General features: G+C 32.3%; 1 protein-coding gene and 1 long non-coding RNA gene across 3 annotated transcripts in view; both read left to right on the top strand.

Moving 5' to 3' along the window:
• Window positions 1–9,758: 9,758 nt before the first annotated feature.
• Window positions 9,759–17,771, top strand: LOC106462347. Its single transcript, XM_022389586.1, has 5 exons — window positions 9,759–10,505; window positions 11,362–11,660; window positions 14,239–14,411; window positions 17,391–17,431; window positions 17,738–17,771. Coding segments are annotated over exons 1-4 (606 nt in total). The 5' UTR covers window positions 9,759–10,372; the 3' UTR covers window positions 17,392–17,431; window positions 17,738–17,771.
• A 2,255-nt stretch (window positions 17,772–20,026) lies between these two features.
• The window catches only part of LOC111086501, a 9,570-nt gene continuing 7,472 nt past the window's right edge, over window positions 20,027–22,124 (top strand). For both annotated transcript variants that reach the window (XR_002611227.1, XR_002611228.1), the window contains exons 1-2: window positions 20,027–20,102; window positions 20,918–21,080. This is a non-coding gene — a long non-coding RNA (uncharacterized LOC111086501). The remainder of the gene's footprint in view (window positions 20,103–20,917; window positions 21,081–22,124) is intronic.

Raw genomic sequence — 22,124 nt, 5'->3', positions numbered from 1 at the left:
AAAAGCCATGCATAAAATAAGCAGTTTCCTGTCTAGGAAGACGATTATATCAAGCAATGATCCACCCAACAATGGATGACATCACAGTGCTGCTTTGTAATTATGGATGATCGGTGTTCCAGCTGGGTGCTGGAACAGTCACAGGTACAGTGAATGAAGTGGAGGTAACCAATGCTAATGGTAGCATTATAGTTGCATCGTGCATCCATTGCACTGTGACCAAGAATAAATACAAGGCTACTGACACACCTGAGGACAATGATTAATGATTATACTAACAATGACTTTTTGGATGAATATGCTGATGTGTTTATGGGAACAAATGGCCATTTAGGTCAAACAAGGTCACTCGATACCATATAGAAACATACATCTGATAAATAAAATGCCTCACTGATTTTCTTGGAACACCGGGGAGGTCATGAGAGCTGAAATACTCTGGATGATGCAGGACACTCGACATCATATAGAGATGGGTGACATACATCTGATAAATAAAACGCCTCACTGATTTTCTTGGAGCACCAGGAAGGACATAAGGGCTGAAATACTCGAGATGATGCAAGACAGAAAGTGCTTGGTCATCCCCAGTGGTGATTGTCAGGAAGAAGGGAAGCATGCCAAGCTTCTGCGTGGACTTCCAATGGCTGAACTTGGTAACTCACATTGACATCTTCCCTTTATCATGGATGGATGAACGTCTGCATGTATTGTAAGGTTTTTATTAGTTTAACACAATTTATATGGCATCCAGCTACTTGAAAGTCGAGTGGAATGACAAAAACAGGGCAAAAACTGTTTTCAGCATGAGAGATGATCTATATGAATTCTGCATCAGGCGTTTTGGTCTTTGTAATATACCATCTACTTTCGAGCACCTAATGAAACTTGCACTCAAGGAATTGCAATGAAAGAGATTCCTGGGCTATGTTGGTGATGTTTTGGTGTTTGTCTGCACTTTCGAGTCAGTATCTGAGAAATTGATAATAGTATTCCAATGCATTTGAAAGACAGGCTTGAAACTGAAACCAGGGAAATTTTCTCTCTTGTGAACTGAAGTTTCTTAATCACATTGTTAGAAGAGATGGAGTCTTGGTACATCCAGCTAAGAAAGCCTTGACATGTGACGAACTAAGAAGTCTACAGTTTTCTTGGTTTTGAATTAAACCACTGATTTGTGGCCAACTTCTCGAAAATAGTAGCAACATTGTCGGCTCTTACGGAAGATAAAGTGCGTTTTGCGTGGATAAAATAATGTGAAAATGCATTTCAATCCCCGAAGCTTGGTCTAGGGCTGTGAGTTTCTCCTGGTCACTATCATCAGTGCCAATGGAATCAGAGTTGTGCTATTAATGTTGCAGGACAGAGTGAAACGTGTAATCGCATAAGCCAATCATAACTTAAATGCTCTCAAATGTAGATTTTATACAACAACAAAGAAAGAGCTTCTCACTTTATAAAGAACTTTTGTAACTACTTGTATTGTAGGAGGTTTACTATCCACATGGATTATGCTTTGCAGAAATGGTTAGTGAACGTTAGATAACAAAGTTTCAAGACTATCACTTTGTCACAATTCATCATTCAGGCCCACAACATGGAAATCCAGACAAAACATCTCATCACACAATAAGATTTTGCCTGTTCGTGGATTGTCCTGATTCTGGAGACTATGTGAGAATTGAAAGCCAAACATGAAGTAGACAACTTCATGGATGCTTGGATGTCAAAGTTAACATTTCAGGAGTTCCAGAATATGCAACTGAATGAACACGACCTATTGTGGGTTCTTCTTTTTGTCCAGCAATATCAAGCCTAACATAACCTAAAGGAGTGTAGCACAAATGCACATACCCTATGTCATCTATATGTGTAGCTACAAATGCAAGAAGGTATGTTGTACTGTTGTCACCAGCCTGTGAGGCGTGGTGCTCTGACAGTGCTACAGCTAGTGGTCCCCAAAATTCTGTGTAAAGAAATACTCTGGGCCTTGTACAATACAAGAAAGCATCAAGGTGTAATAGCCATTGTAGTGACATTTGCAAGTGAGCCAAAATGTTCAGAATTGATGTGATTGCTGTACGATGTGTGCCATCCAAAGGAAAACTTGGCCAAGACAGGGTAAACACGAACAGAGAATTGTTGGGTGTCCTCTGCAGAGGATAACTTTGGATATTGTTGATCCTCACCAAAGGACTACAAGAAGTCATTGCTACATATTCATGTTTCATCAAATATTTCACAAAGTGGGCTATAGCCTATCCATTAGTCGATACACTAGCACAAACCATTGTGAATGTGTCAATTGAGAACTGGATAGCACGATTTGGAGCACTAGAAGAAATTCACATGGACCAGAGAGCCAGATTCAACAGGCACTTTCCACTGTATCATGTAAAGCGTTAGATTTAACGAAGACTCATGCTTTACCTTACCACCATCAGTCTGATGGTGTGGCAGAATGACTAATACAAATATCAAACAAATGCTTCTAAAGTTTGTATATCCTTACAGAACGAACTAGGACAAACACCTGCCACATGTAATGATGGTATAGAGAGACAGAACAGGGATCAACTGATTGTTTGTTAAACCTGCTTGTGTTTGTAGTGGAAATCTCACTTCCTGTGGACGTAATGTATGAATTTCTACCACAAAACAAAGTCCCACAATGTCCCAGAGAGTATGTGGAGTGGCTAAAATCAAAGATAGCAGACGCACATGAATTCGCCAAGCAACAACTCAGGAAGGTGGCACAATGACAGAAGAAGTGCTGTGGTTGAATGATGAAAGAAAAGATGTTCCAATGTGATGAATGGATGTAGGACACACAGAAATCCAGTGTACCAGTGATTTTCATTAATGCTGGAAGAATGTTCCATTTTCGGCATTGAAACTTTCTGCAGTTTTGTGGATTTTCATGGAAGAAACAATAGTAACAAAAAAGACTCACATCATGGTGAGAAAGACAAACCATAGTTTTACCTGGGTTTTTAAAGAATGTGGTTTTACTTGGTATTTCTCATAAGCATAGTTCAAATATATTTTAAGTTGATCAAATTGAAATATTGACGAATGAGTGAAATTGCCAGTAGTATATGAAATTTACAAGTACTGATTTGGATATCATAGCAAATATGTACACGTCTTATTTGGTTGTGACAGGAATATTTTATGTCATGCAGATTGAATTATTTTCAATAAGCTAACAGTTTTATTGAATATTTTCCCTACGTTGTTCAATTACAAAATACGGTTTTAAAGAATGAAAATGTGGACTGTCCAAGACATCTATGAACTGATCCCTCAGCAACAACTTGAGGAGATCGGGTGGTGCAGTTGGGTAGGTCTTGTGTGCCATGCTTTCCAAGTCTTGTGCCAGCTCTCGCAGGCTCTCCCCTTTAGCACGGATTCTCGTCCTAAACCTAGCCCTGTAGACTTCCGACTGATTTTGGGTTCCGTACCTGAGTTCTAGAGTCGCTACCAGTGCTCTATAGTTGTGCCTGTCGTCTGCTGACAACTGTCCAAGTATTTCCAGTGGTTGCCCTTTCAAGCTCGATGCCAGCTATACTGCTTTCTGCTCCTCTGTCCATCCGTTCATCTCTGCCAGTAGCTCAAATTGTGCTCTATATGCTTCCCACAGTGCTTTCCCATCGTATTTCTGTGGCTTCCTTCTTACTGAATCACTCCTATTACTGACATTCATATCTGGGATGTGACTTCTAACAGGGCTGAAGATGTCTGCATTAGGGTTTAGCTGCGGGATCTGGAAGGGGCTTGCCATTGTCTGGGGCTGATTAAGTCGATGGTTAATGCATCCTCTTTGTGTAAAAGACAATAGATCATCCTTTAATGTATCTAATTCGCTTTTAAATTTACCAATGTTTTCCATTTGTACTTCTTGCCACTGTTGTTGACTTTTCTGTAGTTGCTGCTGACTTTCTTCCTGTTTCCTTTCTTGTTCTAGTTGCCACTATTGTAATCTCTCTTCTTGTTTCTTTTCTCGTTCTTCTTGTTTGTTTTCTTTTTCCTCCAACAACTGCTGTAATCTCTCTTCTTGTTTCTTTTCTCGTTTCTTTTCTTTTTCCTCCGACAACTACTGTAATCTTTCTTCTTGTTTATTTTGCTGTTCGAGCTGCCACTGTTGCAGGTTTTCTTGCAACTGCTGTTGTCTCTCTTCTTGTTTCTTTTCTTGTTTATTTTCTCGTTCTTCTTGTTTCTTTTGCTGCTCTTGTATTGCGGCCATCAAGTCTGCTAGGCTGTAGTTTGATTTTCCGCCTCTCGTTTCCATTTTTTTTTGTCCCACTGTCTGACACCAATTTGTTACGTTCGTTAGTTAATTTTCCGTAACTTCGTTCCGACGAAACTTTAGCGACACAAGTCCTTTCTTAAATAAAACTGGTTTATTCTTTCCGAATACAACTTTACGATACACTTAATTTCAACAGTCGCTCTATAACAACGCTATAACTCACGTCTCACGTGGCCAACAATATTTCATCGGCATACATTCAATTACTCATTACCTCTTCGTCGCTTCGTGGACGGTCTTATATATACCAGTCTACCCCCAATCTAGTAATCTCCAGACAATTCACGAAGGAACAGGATATTTCTAGAAAGACGTGGCGTGATACTAGTCACGTGACATCGCTGACGCAACAGTACCCTAAGCGAAATGTAATTTTGGAAAAGGTATTTTGTCAACTTTCGTCTATCGTAACTTGTTAAACTAACTAAATAATAATAATCTAAACAACTATATAAAGCAATTAACAGTGTTTTTATTCTCAATTTAAAAAATCAAACAATGGAACCCTTCAATTTTCACGCCGTCTATGAGACACAGAAGTATATCTCTGTGGTTCTGCGCATGGAGCATGAGGTATATATGGTTGTCTGCATGAAAGAATAAAAAGATCTCGCGTAGTCACGAGATCCGGCGCCATTATCGCGAAGGTACGTGATTTCAAAATTTACTGATATTTTGGCGCTTGTTTTTGATGTATTAAATGTAGTTACGCTTTCCTGCTTGATGGTGATATGGCAATGGTTTGTTTATTAACGTATGGTAACTCTGCATCTTGTGGTATATGTGATGTTGTTAATTTACTTATGAATATTGATCAATCTTGCCAATTTTTCGTGTTCTTTAAACTAATTAAACTCAGAAATACTTTAGAATTGATCAGTAGTACCAGTATTTAGGCCGTTGCTGTATTTAGTCTTTTTTTTGTTGTTATAATATTACTATCCGGCGGAAGTAAAATAGTACTAGTAGTAGTAGTAGTGTCATATTTACGCCAGTAGTACTGTAAAGGTTATAATATAACTGTTTACTAATGCCAGTAAATGAGTAATGCAGTGCTACTGTTACCAACATTTGACTTTTGAGCGTTAGACAGTCACACGCATTAGTTATAAATATAAGTAAAAGTAAATAAAATTCGCCTTTTGGTCAGTTTCTTATTGATGTATTATTTAGAAATAGCATATTTCTTAGACACACTATGGTTGGTTGACCACCTGGATCTGGGTCAAAATACTCAAATTCAGCATCACATTGATCCAGATTGCACCATTTTACTTTATTGAATAAGAAAGTATAGTGTTGCTACCAGATCCAACTAGAACTTAGAAGGCAAGCATAGAAAGGGATCAGAGCTAGGATATTAGTGGAATAGTGTCATTCATTGTGTCACCCTTATTTGTTTTGTTTTTACACTTGAAATGCTGAACCAAATTGCATGAATTTTGAACCTTTTTAGTTTTACATAATATGTAATTTGTGCTTGAAGAAATGTATAATTCTGATTAGTATTTATATAATATTTTAGATTGTGAATTTTCATAAATTGTAATTTTTAAATGATGTTTGTAAAAAAACATTGAAAAATACATCCTTACTCTTAGAATTTCTGTTTCTTTTTATTGTGTGCATAGAATAATCTAAAAGTATTTAATAGTTATTTTTTCAATGAAACGTTTTGTTCTGTTGAATTGTTCTTATTATTGGCATACTCATTTTCTTGTGTATTCATTCATGGATGCTTTTATGTACAGAAGAAGTTAAAAAGCTCTTCACTGATTCAGTGGCAAGTCAGAAGTTATAGTTCTGTTATAATGCTAAAAACTAGCTTTTGATACCCGTAGTGGGCACAGCACAGAGAACCCATTGTGTAGCTTTGTGCTTATCCAACTTAAAATATACGAAGCAAAGAAATAAAAATATATTTTGTTAAATATTATTTATCAGAAAGTTCCATTGTATATATCTCTAATTGTGTGTAACTTGTTCTATTTTCATCAATTATTTATATTATTTGCTTATTGAAGCAATTATGTAGCTGTGAAAATAATGTAAATGCCGGTTAAGAGAAAGGTTGTCAACTGGTAGAATGTCATTGACACAGGCAATATTTTTCCAAATATATTTGTGGTCAAGCTCAGTTTCTTTTAAGTAGTTATGGTTTGTTTTCAATATATTGTATGCATTGTTTGTGGATTAATAAATTGACTAATACACACAAATGAAAAAAAAGAGAAGCTTTTCTGTCACCTCAGTAGTTTGGCACTGCAGAGCTCCAAGTTTACTGAACTCACTAACCCTAGATATCCTTATATACTCTCATCTTAGACTCTTTTGTTATTCACTATGGCAACTTCTGCTTGTCACTTTTCAAAAAGTGTACACTATGGCGTGCCCAAGTGTTATTTGCATTACTTAACATAGATAGACAAGTCTTTTTCTATTCAGTCATGTTTAGCTATTGATTCTGTCTTTTTCTGGAGGCTAAGATTTGTTAGTTAGTACCTACCCAACTCACCTGCTGTTATATCAAAAAAGCCGCTCAACATAAGATTCTTGAAATAGTTATTGAAAGAGAGTTATGTCACATGAGAAAAAAAAACTTGGCTAAGTCTTTTACCATGGGCTATCAGGATCTGGGTAAATATAAATCTATACTTTTAAATCAGAACAAAAATTAAAAAAATATGGAAGGTTTTTGCTTACAATTTTTAGGTATTTTCAAGTTGGTGAAATGGAATTATAATTACTATTTTTATTTGAATTATTAAATTTTTTATACAAGCATTCCCTCAGTGCCCTTTTCACCCCAGAAAGCTGTCCAGTGGTCCAGATAGGGTTAATAAATTATAATCAACTTAGGTGGAATTATCAAAAATAGTAATAATCAGAAACACTTATTTCAGTAAGTTGATTATTTTTATGAGTTGCAACACTATTTGATTAAATTGAATGACCTTGAATTAATGAAAAATAATATTGAGAAATCATAATGGCATATTTCAATTACTTCTACAGTTGAAATAATTGATAACGGTAATAATTGGACATTAATTTTGAGAAGTTTATTATTTTTGTGACATTAATCAATTTATTCATAATGTCAATTAATCGGTTACTTTATTAGATAATTGAGTTAATCACCCAGCTCTGATAGCAATAATTATGCATGTATGTTATGGAGGTGTCATAAGCTTTTACTTCTTAAAGTGAAAGTACCATCGGATTATGAAGAAATTAAGATTTATATATGTGATTATTGATATCTTTCTGGAAAATCTTTGGCTGTGATAACATTTAATCATTCTAAAATTTACAGAATTTTTATTTAAGAGTAAGAAGATTATTCTAACATTGTAAGATACTCAAATGAGCAGTTATTTATTGTACAGTTTCAACCCAATTATTATTAAAATGGTATGAACAAACTAAATTTTGAGTTTCAAAGAGAGGCTTGAAGACTTAATTGTTAACATTTTTGTTGAAGGTGTTACTGATATTTGCCATATCCAGTGTTGATGAGGCCTTTCACTCAATACCAGGACTAGAGCTGGGTGATTTGAAATATTCAATTACAACAATTTGTGTTTCATAAAATAACCAGTTAATCAGAATTACGATTACATTGATTAATGTCTAGGAAATAGTCAACTAGTCTGAATCAGTTTTTCCAATTATTCCAACTATACAAGTAATTCAAATCTTACTATTATGATTTGAATTATAATTTTCAATTAATTGAAGGTTGTTCAGCTTAATCGATTAGAATCACGAAAATAATCAGCTAGTCATCATTTCCATTAACCGATACATACTTGTCATTCTTATGTAGATAAAATTAATCCTTTTAAGATTCATGGGGCAGCATGTGAATGGAGGTATTGGCTGTAGACTCTTCACATTTTGCTTTCAAAAATGCAAAGCATAATATCATAGTGACTTGGGATTAATGTACTAGTATCTCAGAAAATTTAAAGTTATACATATATTTATAGTAAAGTATGTATTACAAAAAGAGTCTCTCTCTTATGAAATACATTTTAAAAATAGAATTGAAATGACACAAGTGGTTTTAATTTTAGATAACAAGAACTGTGTTCACCAGATGTTGCTTTAGTATTAAACTATATATCACTCAAAAAACAGTTTTTTCTGAAATAAACATACATTGAAAATCAACAATTTATGTACTTTCCTTTAATGATTAGTTCCAAAGTGCAACATCATACAGTTATGTTTCTGCTCACAGTTCATTCTACATGCATTCAATAATTACTGACAATAAAACTTTACCATCCCCCCATAGGTTTTTCCTAGTGAAAAGGCTGATAATCAAAATTAGTGTTTGTTTACTGCTACTTACAATTATTCCACCTGTGTCCAAGTCTTGTGAGAATAATTGATTTGTTGAATGTAATCACTTATCAAATTACATTAATTACCTATCTATAACCAGGACTGTAATATGACACAGTAATGGTTGACATGCTATTTATGTTATGAGATTGCATTAATGACGACTTGTGATGTGAACTATGTTGTACTGGTGAAGTGTTTTTTAATTTCTACGAGTCATTTACAAATCAGTATTCAGGTAAGGATTAGTAACACAGCATTATGTATTTATTTTAATATCAATTATTTACTATTATTATTTCTTTTTTCTTGAATTTACTTTACACATCATTCAGAAGAAATGGCGAACCAGCAAGCTTGTGTTATTTTTTATGAGAGGGTCAAGCAACCACAGCATTAAAAGAAGAATATCATTAGTAATTATAAGAATTTAAGAATGAAAGTAAAGAAGAATGTATAATAATGTCAACCACACTATATCTGTGATATCCACTGCTGATGAAGTTTTTTGTCCAATACCAGGGCTTGTCAGGCAAGTTGTGATATGACAGACACTAAGTTTGCTGATTACATGAAACTCTAGTATTTCTAGTTTTATTTAGGATGTTAAGGTATGGCAGAATTAATTGGATGATTTGAGAAGTTGGACAAATATTTAGCAAATAGCTTTTAACCATAGTAAGGCCAGGGTTATGTATTTGAGTTATAAGTTGGATCTGATGTTTAGTATAGATGGTAACCCACTTAATAATGTGACTGAAGAAAAGGATCTAGGCATAGTGGTGGTTAAGTCATTCAAGCCATCAAAGCAGTCTTGTGTTGCTAATAATAAAGATAATAGCATTTTAGGGTGTATTTTATAGATGTGGATTATAATTTTAAATGGGTAATTATTGCTCTGTACATAAAACTAATTAGGCTTCTCTTGGATTTCTTTGCACAGTTTTGGTCTCCTTATCTTAGAAAGGATATTGACTTATTGGAAAAGGTTCAGAGGAAGACTATCAAAATGATTGCAGAAATGGAAAGGTTATCTTACTGGGACAGTTTAAGATTCCTCAACCTATTTTCTATTGAGGAAAGAATGGTAGGAGATGAACCATGATTTTGTTGAAATTTACAAGGTTTCCTGGGATTGGAAGGGGTGGGATGATAGGATAAAGACCTCTGGTTTGTTTGTACTATAATCTTAAGATAAGAGGCCACAAGTATAAGATTTATAAAAGACAGACTAGACTTTAGTTTAGATAGTATTAGTTTTCTAATAGGTTGATTTGACTTGGTCAATCATTATTGAAGCCTAGCACATTATAGGAGTTTAAGATGAGAATTGTTGGCTTAAACTTGCTATTCCCAGGTGTCAGTGTGAAAGGACAGTCATGAAGGACCAAAGGGTCCCTTGTTGTCCATAGTTTATGTTGTGTTAAAAAGTACCAAGATTGTGAAGTATGTGTACGTATGTATTTATGATGGACAGGACCTACTTTACCCAAGATACTTAAAACCATTTTGTCAAACTTCTAACTTAGAACAGTATCAGCTTGATAATTGATAAAATTTTCATTCAGATCATAATATTAGTTATTGCAAAAACTAAATGATTAATCATAATATTAAAGATTTAGAAAAATAATCTTTGTAGCCATGCAACTAATCTGAAATTAAAAGGGTTGATGTTTATATTTAGATAAAATTTGTTACATGTGAATGTTTTTTTCATTGAGTTTTGTGATATTTACTTTTGCAACAAAAAAAATTAGATTCTGTTTTGTTTCTTTCAGAATGTCTGGTGGACAAGATGTTATGGCTAGAGTATATAATGGAGCAGAATCTTGTACTGGTATGTATTCATGCCATGTAAACTTTTTGCTGAGGGTGAATTTAATAGTTTCTCCCCATAGATAAAATTTTCTGATTTTTTTGTTTATTGATTTTGTCTATTGTGTAGAAAATTATATTATAATAGAGGCATTGAATAAGTTATTGTTATGAAAAAATTGTTTTTCAATGTATTATAAAGTTTTAAGAAAACTAAAAAATAAAAATTGTTTGCTTTGTATCTGCATTGAGAATTGTTGAACTTTTAAAATGTATAGATTTGTTCATGAACAGTGCATCCTCACTTTTAATCTGAATTGTTAGATACTGAATATTATATCAGCTAATAACAGACACAGAGTTGTCAAATCTGATGGAGAAAAATACTGCATTTTAAAAAAATTGCAGCAAGAATTAGTATCTCCAAAAGATTTTCTGATAAGGTAAAATTTTATAATAAGTAAAAAGGTTCTCAATTTTAATTTTGTTGAAGCACAAGGCTTAAATTACTTTTGAAAATTTGAGTAGCAGCTTTTGCTAGTCAATCTTGAAATTGACAAACAGTTAGTACGTTTAGAATAGCATTAATAAATATCTATTTTGGGCCCTTATACTATATTCAGTGTATACTTTCATTATGATGTTTTCATGAAGTATAAAGGGTGCATGGTTGAGGGAGGGAAAATACCTAGTCAGAGGAATATAAAACAGGCATAAATGGTAAATGATTCTAGATATAAAAAGGTAACCAAAATTCTGTAAGAATCTATCTTTACAAAAGGTTTTCTATAAAATAAGGTATAAAGCAAAAAGGTTCTCATTTTTATTTTTGTAGAAACATATAACAAAGCTTTCCTTACTTTCTTCTGTTGCTCTAGCAAGTTGTACTAAAGAAAAAATTACCAGATATTCTGAGCTGTTACTTTCAAATCAACAAGAAACAGCTTCTACCACACCACCATGTCTTCAAGTCTTTACCCTTGACAAGAATTTCCTGGTGTCTCAGTTGGAAAATGGAGAACTTTGTGCAACAGATGGAACAATTTTGAAGCTGTATGGTCCACTTCAAATTCATGAAGCAATTGCTGTTGAGCAAGACCACTTGGAAAGTCATAATTCCAGTAATATTCAGCAGACCAGAATTACTTTGGAGACAGGAAAGTCTGACCCAGTTCAAGTATGAAGGGGCTCTAAACAGAAAAAGATGTATTGAAGTACAAAGAGTCTGTGTTTAGTTATTATTAAAAGCAAATTCTGAACATGATTAATTATATTAATACTCTTTTTTCACTTTTTTTTAACCCTCTTGCTACAGATGGATAAAAGTGAGCATGTCCTGACTTTTTTACAGAGTTACATTCAAAATTTAATTAATCTACTTCATTATTAATGTATACAGATAAACTTGGTGTCAAAGTGTAATTAGTAAAACAGCTTTTAATGTTACATAAGTTGTGATGAAGAGGAACCCACTTTGAGACTAATAATGGCTGGAGACGGCTGTACATTTGCTGTTATGTCAAACTTATATTAAAGTTTTTCTTCATTACCCATTCAAGCCGTCTCCAGCCATTATTACATAAGTTTGTTTTGTTTCAAAAGAAAAACCATTAAATAAATTGTCAATCTCTGCCTGTCTGTGTAACGTGACATTTATTTACTCCTTCTTGTCCATTTTCTGTATTTCATCACCCCCATATTATGTCCTTAGGCTAACATAAATTACTAATTATAGTATAGGTATTACTAAGGCATAGTCTAATTGTTATAGCCTCTAATCTTTTTTGTTTACAGAGATATAAACTAGAAAACAAAAATCACTTGACATGCCCTCATTTCATGTCATCTCTTTCACAAATTGTGTCCCCCAGTGGCACAGCGGTATGTCTGCGGACTTACAACCCTAGAAACGGGTTTCAATACCCGTGGTGGGCAGAACACAGATAGCTTTGTAGCTTTGTGCATAATTAAAAACAAACTTTCACAAATTGCCAGTAATTTTCTCAGACATTTATTATTTATTACATTATTTATAACCAATTGACAGACAAAGTTTTAGTTTATTGAATGATGCATAATTCTAACTTGTTTTCAGTAGAGATTGCTAGTTATTTTACAAATTGAAAGCTACAACCACTGAGTTCAGATCAAAGAACTAAAGGAATTATTTTATGGCACTTATACCCTAGTTACAAAACCTGTTCAATTATAATGGTTATAGGACTTTGTTTGCTTTGTGCATATTATTATTTTGTGTTTTTAAGTGCATATTTCAACTAATTACTAGTAATATCATTACGAGGAACTAGTGTTCAGTTTCATTGGCAAGCTGACAGCAAAAAAACCAAGAGGCCAAACACAAGAACAAAATTTCTTGTTTTTGTATGCATATTTTTATTTATTGTTATAAAAGTAACTAAAATGTAAAAATTAGAAACTTGTTAGGTTATATTATGGGAAAAAAATTTTTTCCATGAGATATGCTCATGAGTAGTTCGTGTGTTACAGAATTCTATACTATAACTACGTATTGGCTGTGTGATTTACAACTTCTATTGCAGGATTATTTGTGAGATGTTATTCAAAGAGCAATAATGCAATAGAATAAAAATGTAGACTGTTATGAGCCTCAAGCTGTTTAGGATAAATAACATTTATGCAAATTTAAACTTCATAAAAGTTGTTTGGTTTTAAGAACAGACTTTTCATAATTCAGCTATGTAGATTTCAAAAATAATATTCATTTTTTTTCTATTACATAAAGAATTTTTTACAAATCGGGAATTTAAAAAAATCTTAGATCAAACATTTATTTTGTTTATCACAATGAACATTTTTTATTATTATGTTTATTAAAAAAATACAAACAAACTGAAGAAAAGGGAAGAACACTGATGTTAAAATGAATATGCATCCTCATTCATTCTGATTTTCTGTGTGGAATCTACACCTTTTAGTCTCAAAACTACTTGTGGGGGTCTTTCTTTTATGTATTGTGTTGTGTCGTTTTGTGAAAAATCTATACGTGATGGAGAAAAATGGATATCATTTTCAGATTCAGTGTACAGGAATTACTGTAGCACATGTAACAATTTCAAGACAAACCATTGCAGGCCTGTGAAATTATAATTTTCTGTTATAATCTGCAGTCATTCTCGAAGGAAAAAGGGTTACTTAGATTTATTTTGTGGTGGTTAAAAGATCAGCCAAGTCCATATAGTGTTAGGGTAGTGAAAATAACAGGTAGAATGTAAAGCTTTACTGAAACAAAACTTTTAACACTTGAAAACTATAAGATGAAAAAAGGTATTTTTAATCTTTGCGGAAACCACCTTGCACTCAGACTAGTCAGGATATGAATCAGGCTCTGATTCCATAAATTCACAGACAAAGCTTTAGTAAAAATACATAATTAAAAATCTGATTTACTGTGTACAAAAGACTTGTAATATTTAATAAAAGCTTACTATCTTCAAAGTTATTGTATGTATAGATGTTTGGATAAAAGAACAGTCAGAATGACTGAGCCTGTACAGAGAGAGAGTTAATAAGGTTTTATGGGTCATCACCTAGAACCATGGTCAAGTAAAAGTTTTTTTATATAGAATTTTCCACATTAAAGCAATGACCCAAATATTTCCAGTATTGTCCATAATAATAGTAATCTTGTATGTAAACCTTTAAATAGAAAGCTTATGAATATTCATGCATTTGAAATTGTTAAGAATAATTTAAATTTTTCTTCTATTATCCAGACATTATTGGCTTCTGTACAACAAGCTTTACTGCTTCGCCTGGATCAACTAGAAGAAAAAGTTAACAACATAGATGCTTTGTGTCAGACCATCTCAAGAAGAGTGGACAGGGCTGTTATCTTCTTGAAAGAATCGGGACCATTAAATAGGCTAGCCATACCAAGTAAGAACTGGTAAACTTTTTTTTTTGCTAAGTTAGCAGAGTGTATGTAGAGTTTTATGGGGTTTTTGCATCACAACTAATAACAAAATTGGAAACTTGTATATACTAATTGTGCAACAGAACTACATTTTTTTATTGATATAAGAACATATTTAGGTAACAGCTTAACAACTTCCTTGGCATGATAATCAACATCACCACATTTGCAAAATTTGCTTCATTCTGTTTCTTAAGTCTTGAACCACAACATGAGTATCTATTACCCTTACATGTGTGAAAATTTTGTTATTCACTAGCACAAAATTGATGTATGTATGTTGCCTGAGTAAATTCAAATCAGAAAAAATAAAACATGAAACATCATCCTCTTTGACTCCTTTTGTTAGCAAGGTACTGGAATCTATTCTTATAAATAACTGAAATTTGGAATTTATTTAATGAACAATATGCAAAATAATGGACACAAAATTGTTATTTTTTAGAATGATTGTGTAGTTACAATCACTCTAACACAAATCTTTTAGGCTATTTATATCATATGTAAACTATAGACAATTTAACTTTTTCCATTTTATTTAAAGACTAGTTTTAAACGAAGTTTCACCCTTCAACAAAACTTTTGTTATGTGATTAGTTTCAGGTGCTTAAATTTTTTTTCAGGCTTTTCCTCTGTTTCCCTAGGGAAATGATTGAAAGAATAAAGATATTTAAATACTGTATTTTGTAGTAAAAGGTGATTCAAATGGATATCTCTCACTTATAGCTCACTTTTTCCCATTTTCAATAAGTAATAATAAGCATCTTTCTTGCATATTTTTGAAAGTCTGTAAATAATAGTACATCTTTTTCAGGCTTAGAAAAGCTATGGAAAAATGCTATGTTCCTATTAAGGTCTAGAAGAATATTGAGTTTATAATTTCATGTCTGCATTGATTTTAAAAAAAATCCATGTTTTATCACATTGGTAACGTAAACACATTTTGAAATATCATCAGTTCTTACAACTGTGATAAAAAAATATATCTGATGTGCAAGCACTTTTCATCACAGATGGTTTTACTAGCTTTCATATTGGAATTTCAGTCCATGCTTTGAGATCTTTCTTCAAATGTTACATTTCTATATTTAAAAAAGGGAATATGTTTGTGTGTTCTGAATCTTGGAAGCATAAAGATAAGTTTATTGATTGAATTTCTCATAATTCTACTTCTAAATATGGAGTAAAATATCATATATGCCAGTAATCATTTGATGTTTCTAAAATGGCTGGCAAAAAGTATGAAAACTAAAGCTCATTCATTGTAACATCTTGCAAGTTTCTTCAATAACATTGAAAATATTTTTAGGTATGAACTGAAATATTTTATTTATTTTAATTTTGAACTATACATATTTATATATTTCTGTTTTTGTTCTTGCTTATCTGAATATATTATTGCTGTACATGAATTTATATCTTAGTACACTTTAATCCTTCCCAGATGGGTCATGGGTGAAAGGCCATGTCATCACGTTTGTTGACTTGCATTCAAACGTTTATTGAACTACTATTTCATGAATTTATGTCAATAAGTTTGGTATCAAACTGTATATTATTATTCAAATTTTAGTATTATACCTTACTCAATTTCTTAATTTAAAAGTAAATATTAAAAAAATACAGTTAAACATCAATTTTTATATGTCACATGGTATGTTGAATGCAGCACTGGTTCAAATTACATGTTTGTGATGTCGAAATACTAAGTCTATTGTTTTGTACGAATTAGCAACTCAAATTACCAATATTGACAAGCCAGAATATAAAACAATAGCCTCTTATCTTTTCAATTTGCTAAGATATTGTTCATGTAATAAATCAAACACAGTGGCACCCCTCCCACATCTTTCCATTTTTGAAAATGCTCCTTTATATACACTTACTTCTATATGTGATATTAATAACCAGTCAGAAGCTCAGAATGTCCCTCTAGTGGCTTTTTTAGCCATTTATCATCTTTGGACACCATCTATTTCTTTCGAACCAAGGATTGAAGGAGGTAGTTTGTGTCTTTAGTCTGCTCAAAATTTCATATTTTTCTAAGACTGAAATACAGCTTGGTTACTAAACTTGATAAATTATAGTGGAATTCTATGGTATTGACATAGTAACATATGATTGTTTGATAATATATAAAACCTACAAAAAGTATTTTGTTTCATATCCTCCTTAGCAACCTACATCAAGCAGCAACCAAGTACTAAGGTCGTAACTAGAAGAGATAATTGTTTGCTTTGCTTCTTTATTTACTGTTTTAAGAAAAATCAGTTTAAGAACTTATTTCTAAATAGCAGTAATCTATATACATATGTAATGTATAATAATTGAAATGTGACTGTATTCTGCTAAAACACAGCCAATACAGGTCACTCTGTAAAGACTAAAGGTCAGTTTCTGTTATTTGATACAGTAACATGAGTGCTTGTTAACTGAGCAAACTACTAATAAGAGTGATTGAGTTATGCTTCTAACATCTTTCTTTTCCATCAGTAAAACATTATGCTTTTGTTCAAGAGAACTAACTTTTATAATAACATTAATTGACCTATTACAACAGTATGTGAACTGTTAGCGTGGTAAGGTTTAGCAAATGTAATATACAAAAGACTAGTATCTTGGTTTTAATTTAAATGTAACATTGTCTAGTGATTTATGAACAGGAAAGAATCTGATTAATGTTTAATAGAAAGTTAGAATTTTAAATGTAGAGGAAGTTTCTCCCACTTATGTATTCTTGAAACTCGTAATATTACTAGAAATCAATTACTTGTTAATATTAACTTATTGAGAAGATTATTAATAGGCATGATGACATAGTGAGTCTATTACACACAAGAAGTTTTATTGTTTATTTTTGTTGTAATGTATTTTAAAAACTACATGTTTTAACTCATTCAAGTAGTTGTGCTTTAGACATTTTTTTAACTTCTTTTCTCATTTCTATCATAGAGCTGGTACTGTTATTGTTGGCCTTCCTCCTAAACAGCCAGGTATGTTTTAAGTTATATTGTCATAAAACAAAAAAAAATGTTACTTCAGTAATTTGTTTTCAAAAAACGTTGCAGTTTTTTTTTAAGTGTAATGTTAAAAGTACATGCCATGTGAAATGTATGCACTAATACGTAGTTAAGTGTTTCCTGTTGATAAACTAAAATTAGCTTTGCAAAGTACATAGTAATTATATGTATGGTAAATATTTAACTAGTAATGTTTATAAAAGAAAACTAATCTATGTTTTAACACTTATTCATATACATGCAGTGTTGCTAAACAGTAATAGTTTGTATTTGTTACAGACACGTATGCTTCAGATGGATCTACAAGCAGGAACAGTATACAGCTGATAAACCTGAACTCAGAAAGTAAGTTGTTAAGTGTAAGATAGATTTCACCTTAAGAAGAAAGAACAAATGTTTTAGTGTAAATGAGTTGTATTAACTCTGTATATGAGATTGGTGATTTTGACTGACCACCGTGTAACCATTAAACTATACATACTATAACTCTGAACTTGCTAAGTGTATCTTTTCTGAAATTTGACAAGCTTAAGTGTTAAAAGTTTGTTTTACATAAAAAATCAGATTTTTTAATAAAGTGTTTTTACTAAAAATTTGTCAGTGAATTTACAAAGTCTTTACTGAATCAGTCTAGGTGAAAGTTGATTTTCATGTTAAGAATAGAAACATTTTTTGTCATGTTATGGTTTTCATATTTACAGTTGTAGAAGAATTTATTGCATCACCCTCTTTTTTTTCACACTTCTTCGGAATCATTGTCTGTTTTGAGGCCCTAATGCAGGTAGATACAAATTTGTTTCATGGATGAGGCAATACTGTCTAAATTTTACATCAGCAACTTTAAACATCAGCATTTCAGGAAACTTCATGGCTCATTGTCACTATGCGGACCTTTTGGTCTCACTTGTGTTAAGCCAGTCTCCTAGCAAGAGGGCTAAGAAAAAAAAAACCTCATTCCCAACAAGGTAAGGAAGATGAGGCTCAACTAGGCCAAATAATATGTTGACTGGACTGAAGCAATGTGATCTCAGAAGAATCAAAGTTCAACCTGCATGGCTTTGATGGGAAGCACTGTGTATGATGTTGATGTGGAGAAGAGTTTCATCCAGCATATTTGAATGCAACTGTGAAGCATCTGCAGGGTCAGGTGATATGGAAATGCATCTCTAGACAGGGTGTGAGACACCTCCACTTTGTGAAAGGCACTGTCAGTGTTGACAAATTCATCAAGTCTGCATTAAAGCCAACAATTTGGGATGAAGCTGATCAGTGCACATTCCGAGATGATTCTGCTCTGTGCCACAAAACTAAAATGGTTGGTAATATTCATGCACTCTATGCAGTCCATATAAGATCAAGAGAAATTTCACTCTGTGTGTATTAAAAAGACATTTTAGGTTTTATTTCATTGCTTCAACTGAAGGGCTATCTTCAAAGGGAGAGGATCAAGACACTATGCTGGCCAGGAAACATCCTAGATTTCATCCCTATCAAAACTGCTTGGAGGTATTGGGTAACAGAGTGTAAGAAAAGAAACTGAGAAGCACCTTGAAACTACAGGAAGCCCTAATCCATGAACTCACACCTGCCTACATTCAGTTCCTTGTGCTCTATGTCACAGTGATGTCAAGCAGTTATCAAGACCATAGAGGGCACAATCAAACATTAAAACAAGAAATGTACTGTAACCATTTTTTGTCAATTATATTAGTGGTGTTATATTTAAACTTAGTTTTTTTTTACTCATAGAAACATTTTCATATTTGCCAAGTATTTGTTGATCATCTGCTGTAATACATTTGTCATAATTATTTTATTAATAAAGATGCATATATGTGTTTGGATGACTGAAGTACGAGTTAGCTTACTCCATACAATGTCCTTAACTGTTTTACACTAGTTCCAACACTTACACAATGCACATCTTGTAAACAATTACAGGAACCAAGAGAAGTGTGAAAAAATTGGTTGATGTAATAATGTTTTCCACCACTGTAATTTTCATAATCTCTATGACCTATTAAATGAATATACAAATTTTTTTCTGGTTTTTATATTTTATTTTCTCTATCATAAATGCAGCAAAATTATCAATGTATTTTGAAACGAAAAGTTTACAAATATGAAATAAAATAAAAATACGTTTTTTTCTAGAATGACTGCAGATTATAACAGAACTTGAATTATTTAACCTAACAGCTTCTAACCTTTACCTATCTGCTTTCATCTACTTTTATTGTTTTACTGTTCTTTGAGCCTTCTCTAAGTACATGAAAAGCAATTAAACTTCAGCCAGAGAATTTCACCAGTTCAAATAATTTTTGAAAACCAATAGTTAAAGCCATGCTAAGTTTTTTAACGTTTCAGAGAAGACTTTGGGAGCTTTATTTTCAAGATATTCTCATTGTTTTCAAAAACAATTTTTTTAACAATTATAAAATTAAAAAAAAAGGTTCCTTCTCAACTTTACAAAACAAAATAAATTATAAGAATGTATTTTAGACACAACTGTGAGAGTGTATATAAAAAAAAGGTTAGCTGTAGTTGTTTTATTTTGTTCCACTACAGATGACTATCCCTATGGTTCTTGGCTGGGCAACCTAGAGAATTCAGAGATTAGAGTACGATGTCATATACTTCCGAAGTAAGCAATTTGCTGTATTCAGGTTCTGTGGTATTCCCACTTACTGTCATGTCAAAAAGAAAGTGAACAATATTTTCAGTTGAAATACAAAATTACTGTATGCTCTTTCTAGCTTTTGCAAGTACATTTGAGAACTTCAAGTTTATAAATTGAACATTTTGCATGCAATAAGCAGTATATTTAACAAAGGATACAAGCACATCGATTGTTTAAATCAGGAAATATCTTGATGAAATTTTCATTTGAAAAAAAAAACTATTAAATAAAGGCATTCCAAGTTTCTGGAAACTGTATGAAAACCATAACTTATTTTTACAAGTACAAATTTGAAAAGCTTTGAGAATTAGGTAAAGGAAAGGAGCTAAGTCCTTGTTTATGGTGTACAGTTTGATTAAAGACTTTTATTGAAATGAAAGATTGCTTAATTTAGTTTGAAAGATAGATATATGAACAAATACTTAGAAGTTTTTTACAAGTTTTCAGATATTGAATTCTTTTCTGTATGTGTTAATATTTTTGTTTCTGGTATTATATGTCTATATGATATATTTATTTGCCACTCTATTAACAGTCATGTATTACATAAAAATTGTTAATCAGTATTAAAACTTTAGAAATATCTTTTGAAAAATATAAGTAGTTCTTCTCTCTTAATTGTGGCTATAGATTTATTTATAATTGTTTAAAATATTTCAGGCACTTTACAAAAACAATTAAAAAGCTTATTTATATATAATTATTTTTTTCTCCTAAAAAAGCAGTTCTTGTTTGACAAAGCAAATGTTGGAAAATTAGTTTTTTTTTTTCTTTTTTAGTGACTTAGAAAGAATTAATCGGAGTTGTGCTACACCAGACAAAATGGCCCTCACTTTACTAGATTATCTTTTTGATCGAGATACTCAGGCCTGTTCTAACATCTCGGGAACAGGCAGACATGGAAAAAACAGCTAGATTCTTTAAAAGTGTATGGTATCAAATGTAGGTGACTAAGTATTTTCTCATAGTAATTGAATACTTTATCTCCTGTTATTGTTGATTGAGTAAATAATGTTTTGGGGGCATTTTTCCCCACCTGTATCAGTTAGTATGTTTGTGTGTGCTCTTATCAATGTAATATTGTGGTATGCAGATATACCATTTATTTTAGTATATAAATTTATACAGTTTTGTTGTAATTCAAAGTCTATGGAGTTTCAACATACTACATGCTCAAGAAAACTGTTAATTTGTTTTAGCTGCATTTGTTATTTTCTGGAGATAATACCTGTTCTGCACATGGAATGTATTGCTGTAATACTACATGTTGTGCAAGAATGTAGACAACAGCAACAGCTTTCAGTGGTAGCTCAGATGATAACTAGAATTCCTCCCCTATGGTGAATGAGAATGACCAACCACATAAGTACTGCTAGTTGCTGAGGGTAAATCTGATGTGTCCCATTAAGTTTGAAACATGGGGGGTAATCGGTTAATGATGTCATGAATAGAATGAAGGGGGACTGTCCACTGTTCAATGCAAGTACACATACTGTGTAAATACATAGTTTTCATTTTGTATTACACATTGTATCCAGTCTCTTGATTTCTTAGCTTAAACTGGGTCAGTTTAGTTTAAATCCAGCATTACTTTGTGATTATTAATCCTGCCAATCATCTTCATTATAAAGCAAACCTCTCTATATACTGTTTGCAGAAATCAATTTCCCCTGAGAATACCACAATATTTAAAGTTTTTTTTTTATTAAGTAAACCTCTTTTCTACTTGCCTAAATATTCTGTTTTTTAAGTGGTATTTGTACTGTAGTTTTTATTAATATTGTCCATTGTTCTTTCTTGTATTTCTTCATCTTGAAGAAAAATTAGCAATATAATTTGATACTGTCTTGTTGAACATTATTAATATGCTGTTGAATAATCAGTTATGGTGTTGTATTACACACTGGATCATACTTATTTCTGCAATTTATGTTTAAGATTATGCATATTGCCATTTCAAAATAAATTTCACTCTGTAATCAAATG

The sequence above is a fragment of the Limulus polyphemus genome, unplaced genomic scaffold (assembly GCF_000517525.1).
Source record: "Limulus polyphemus unplaced genomic scaffold, Limulus_polyphemus-2.1.2 Scaffold1147, whole genome shotgun sequence".
Lineage (NCBI taxonomy): Eukaryota > Metazoa > Arthropoda > Merostomata > Xiphosura > Limulidae > Limulus > Limulus polyphemus.
The sequence above is the reverse complement of the archived record's forward strand: the minus strand, read 5'-3'. Positions and strand labels throughout refer to the sequence as shown.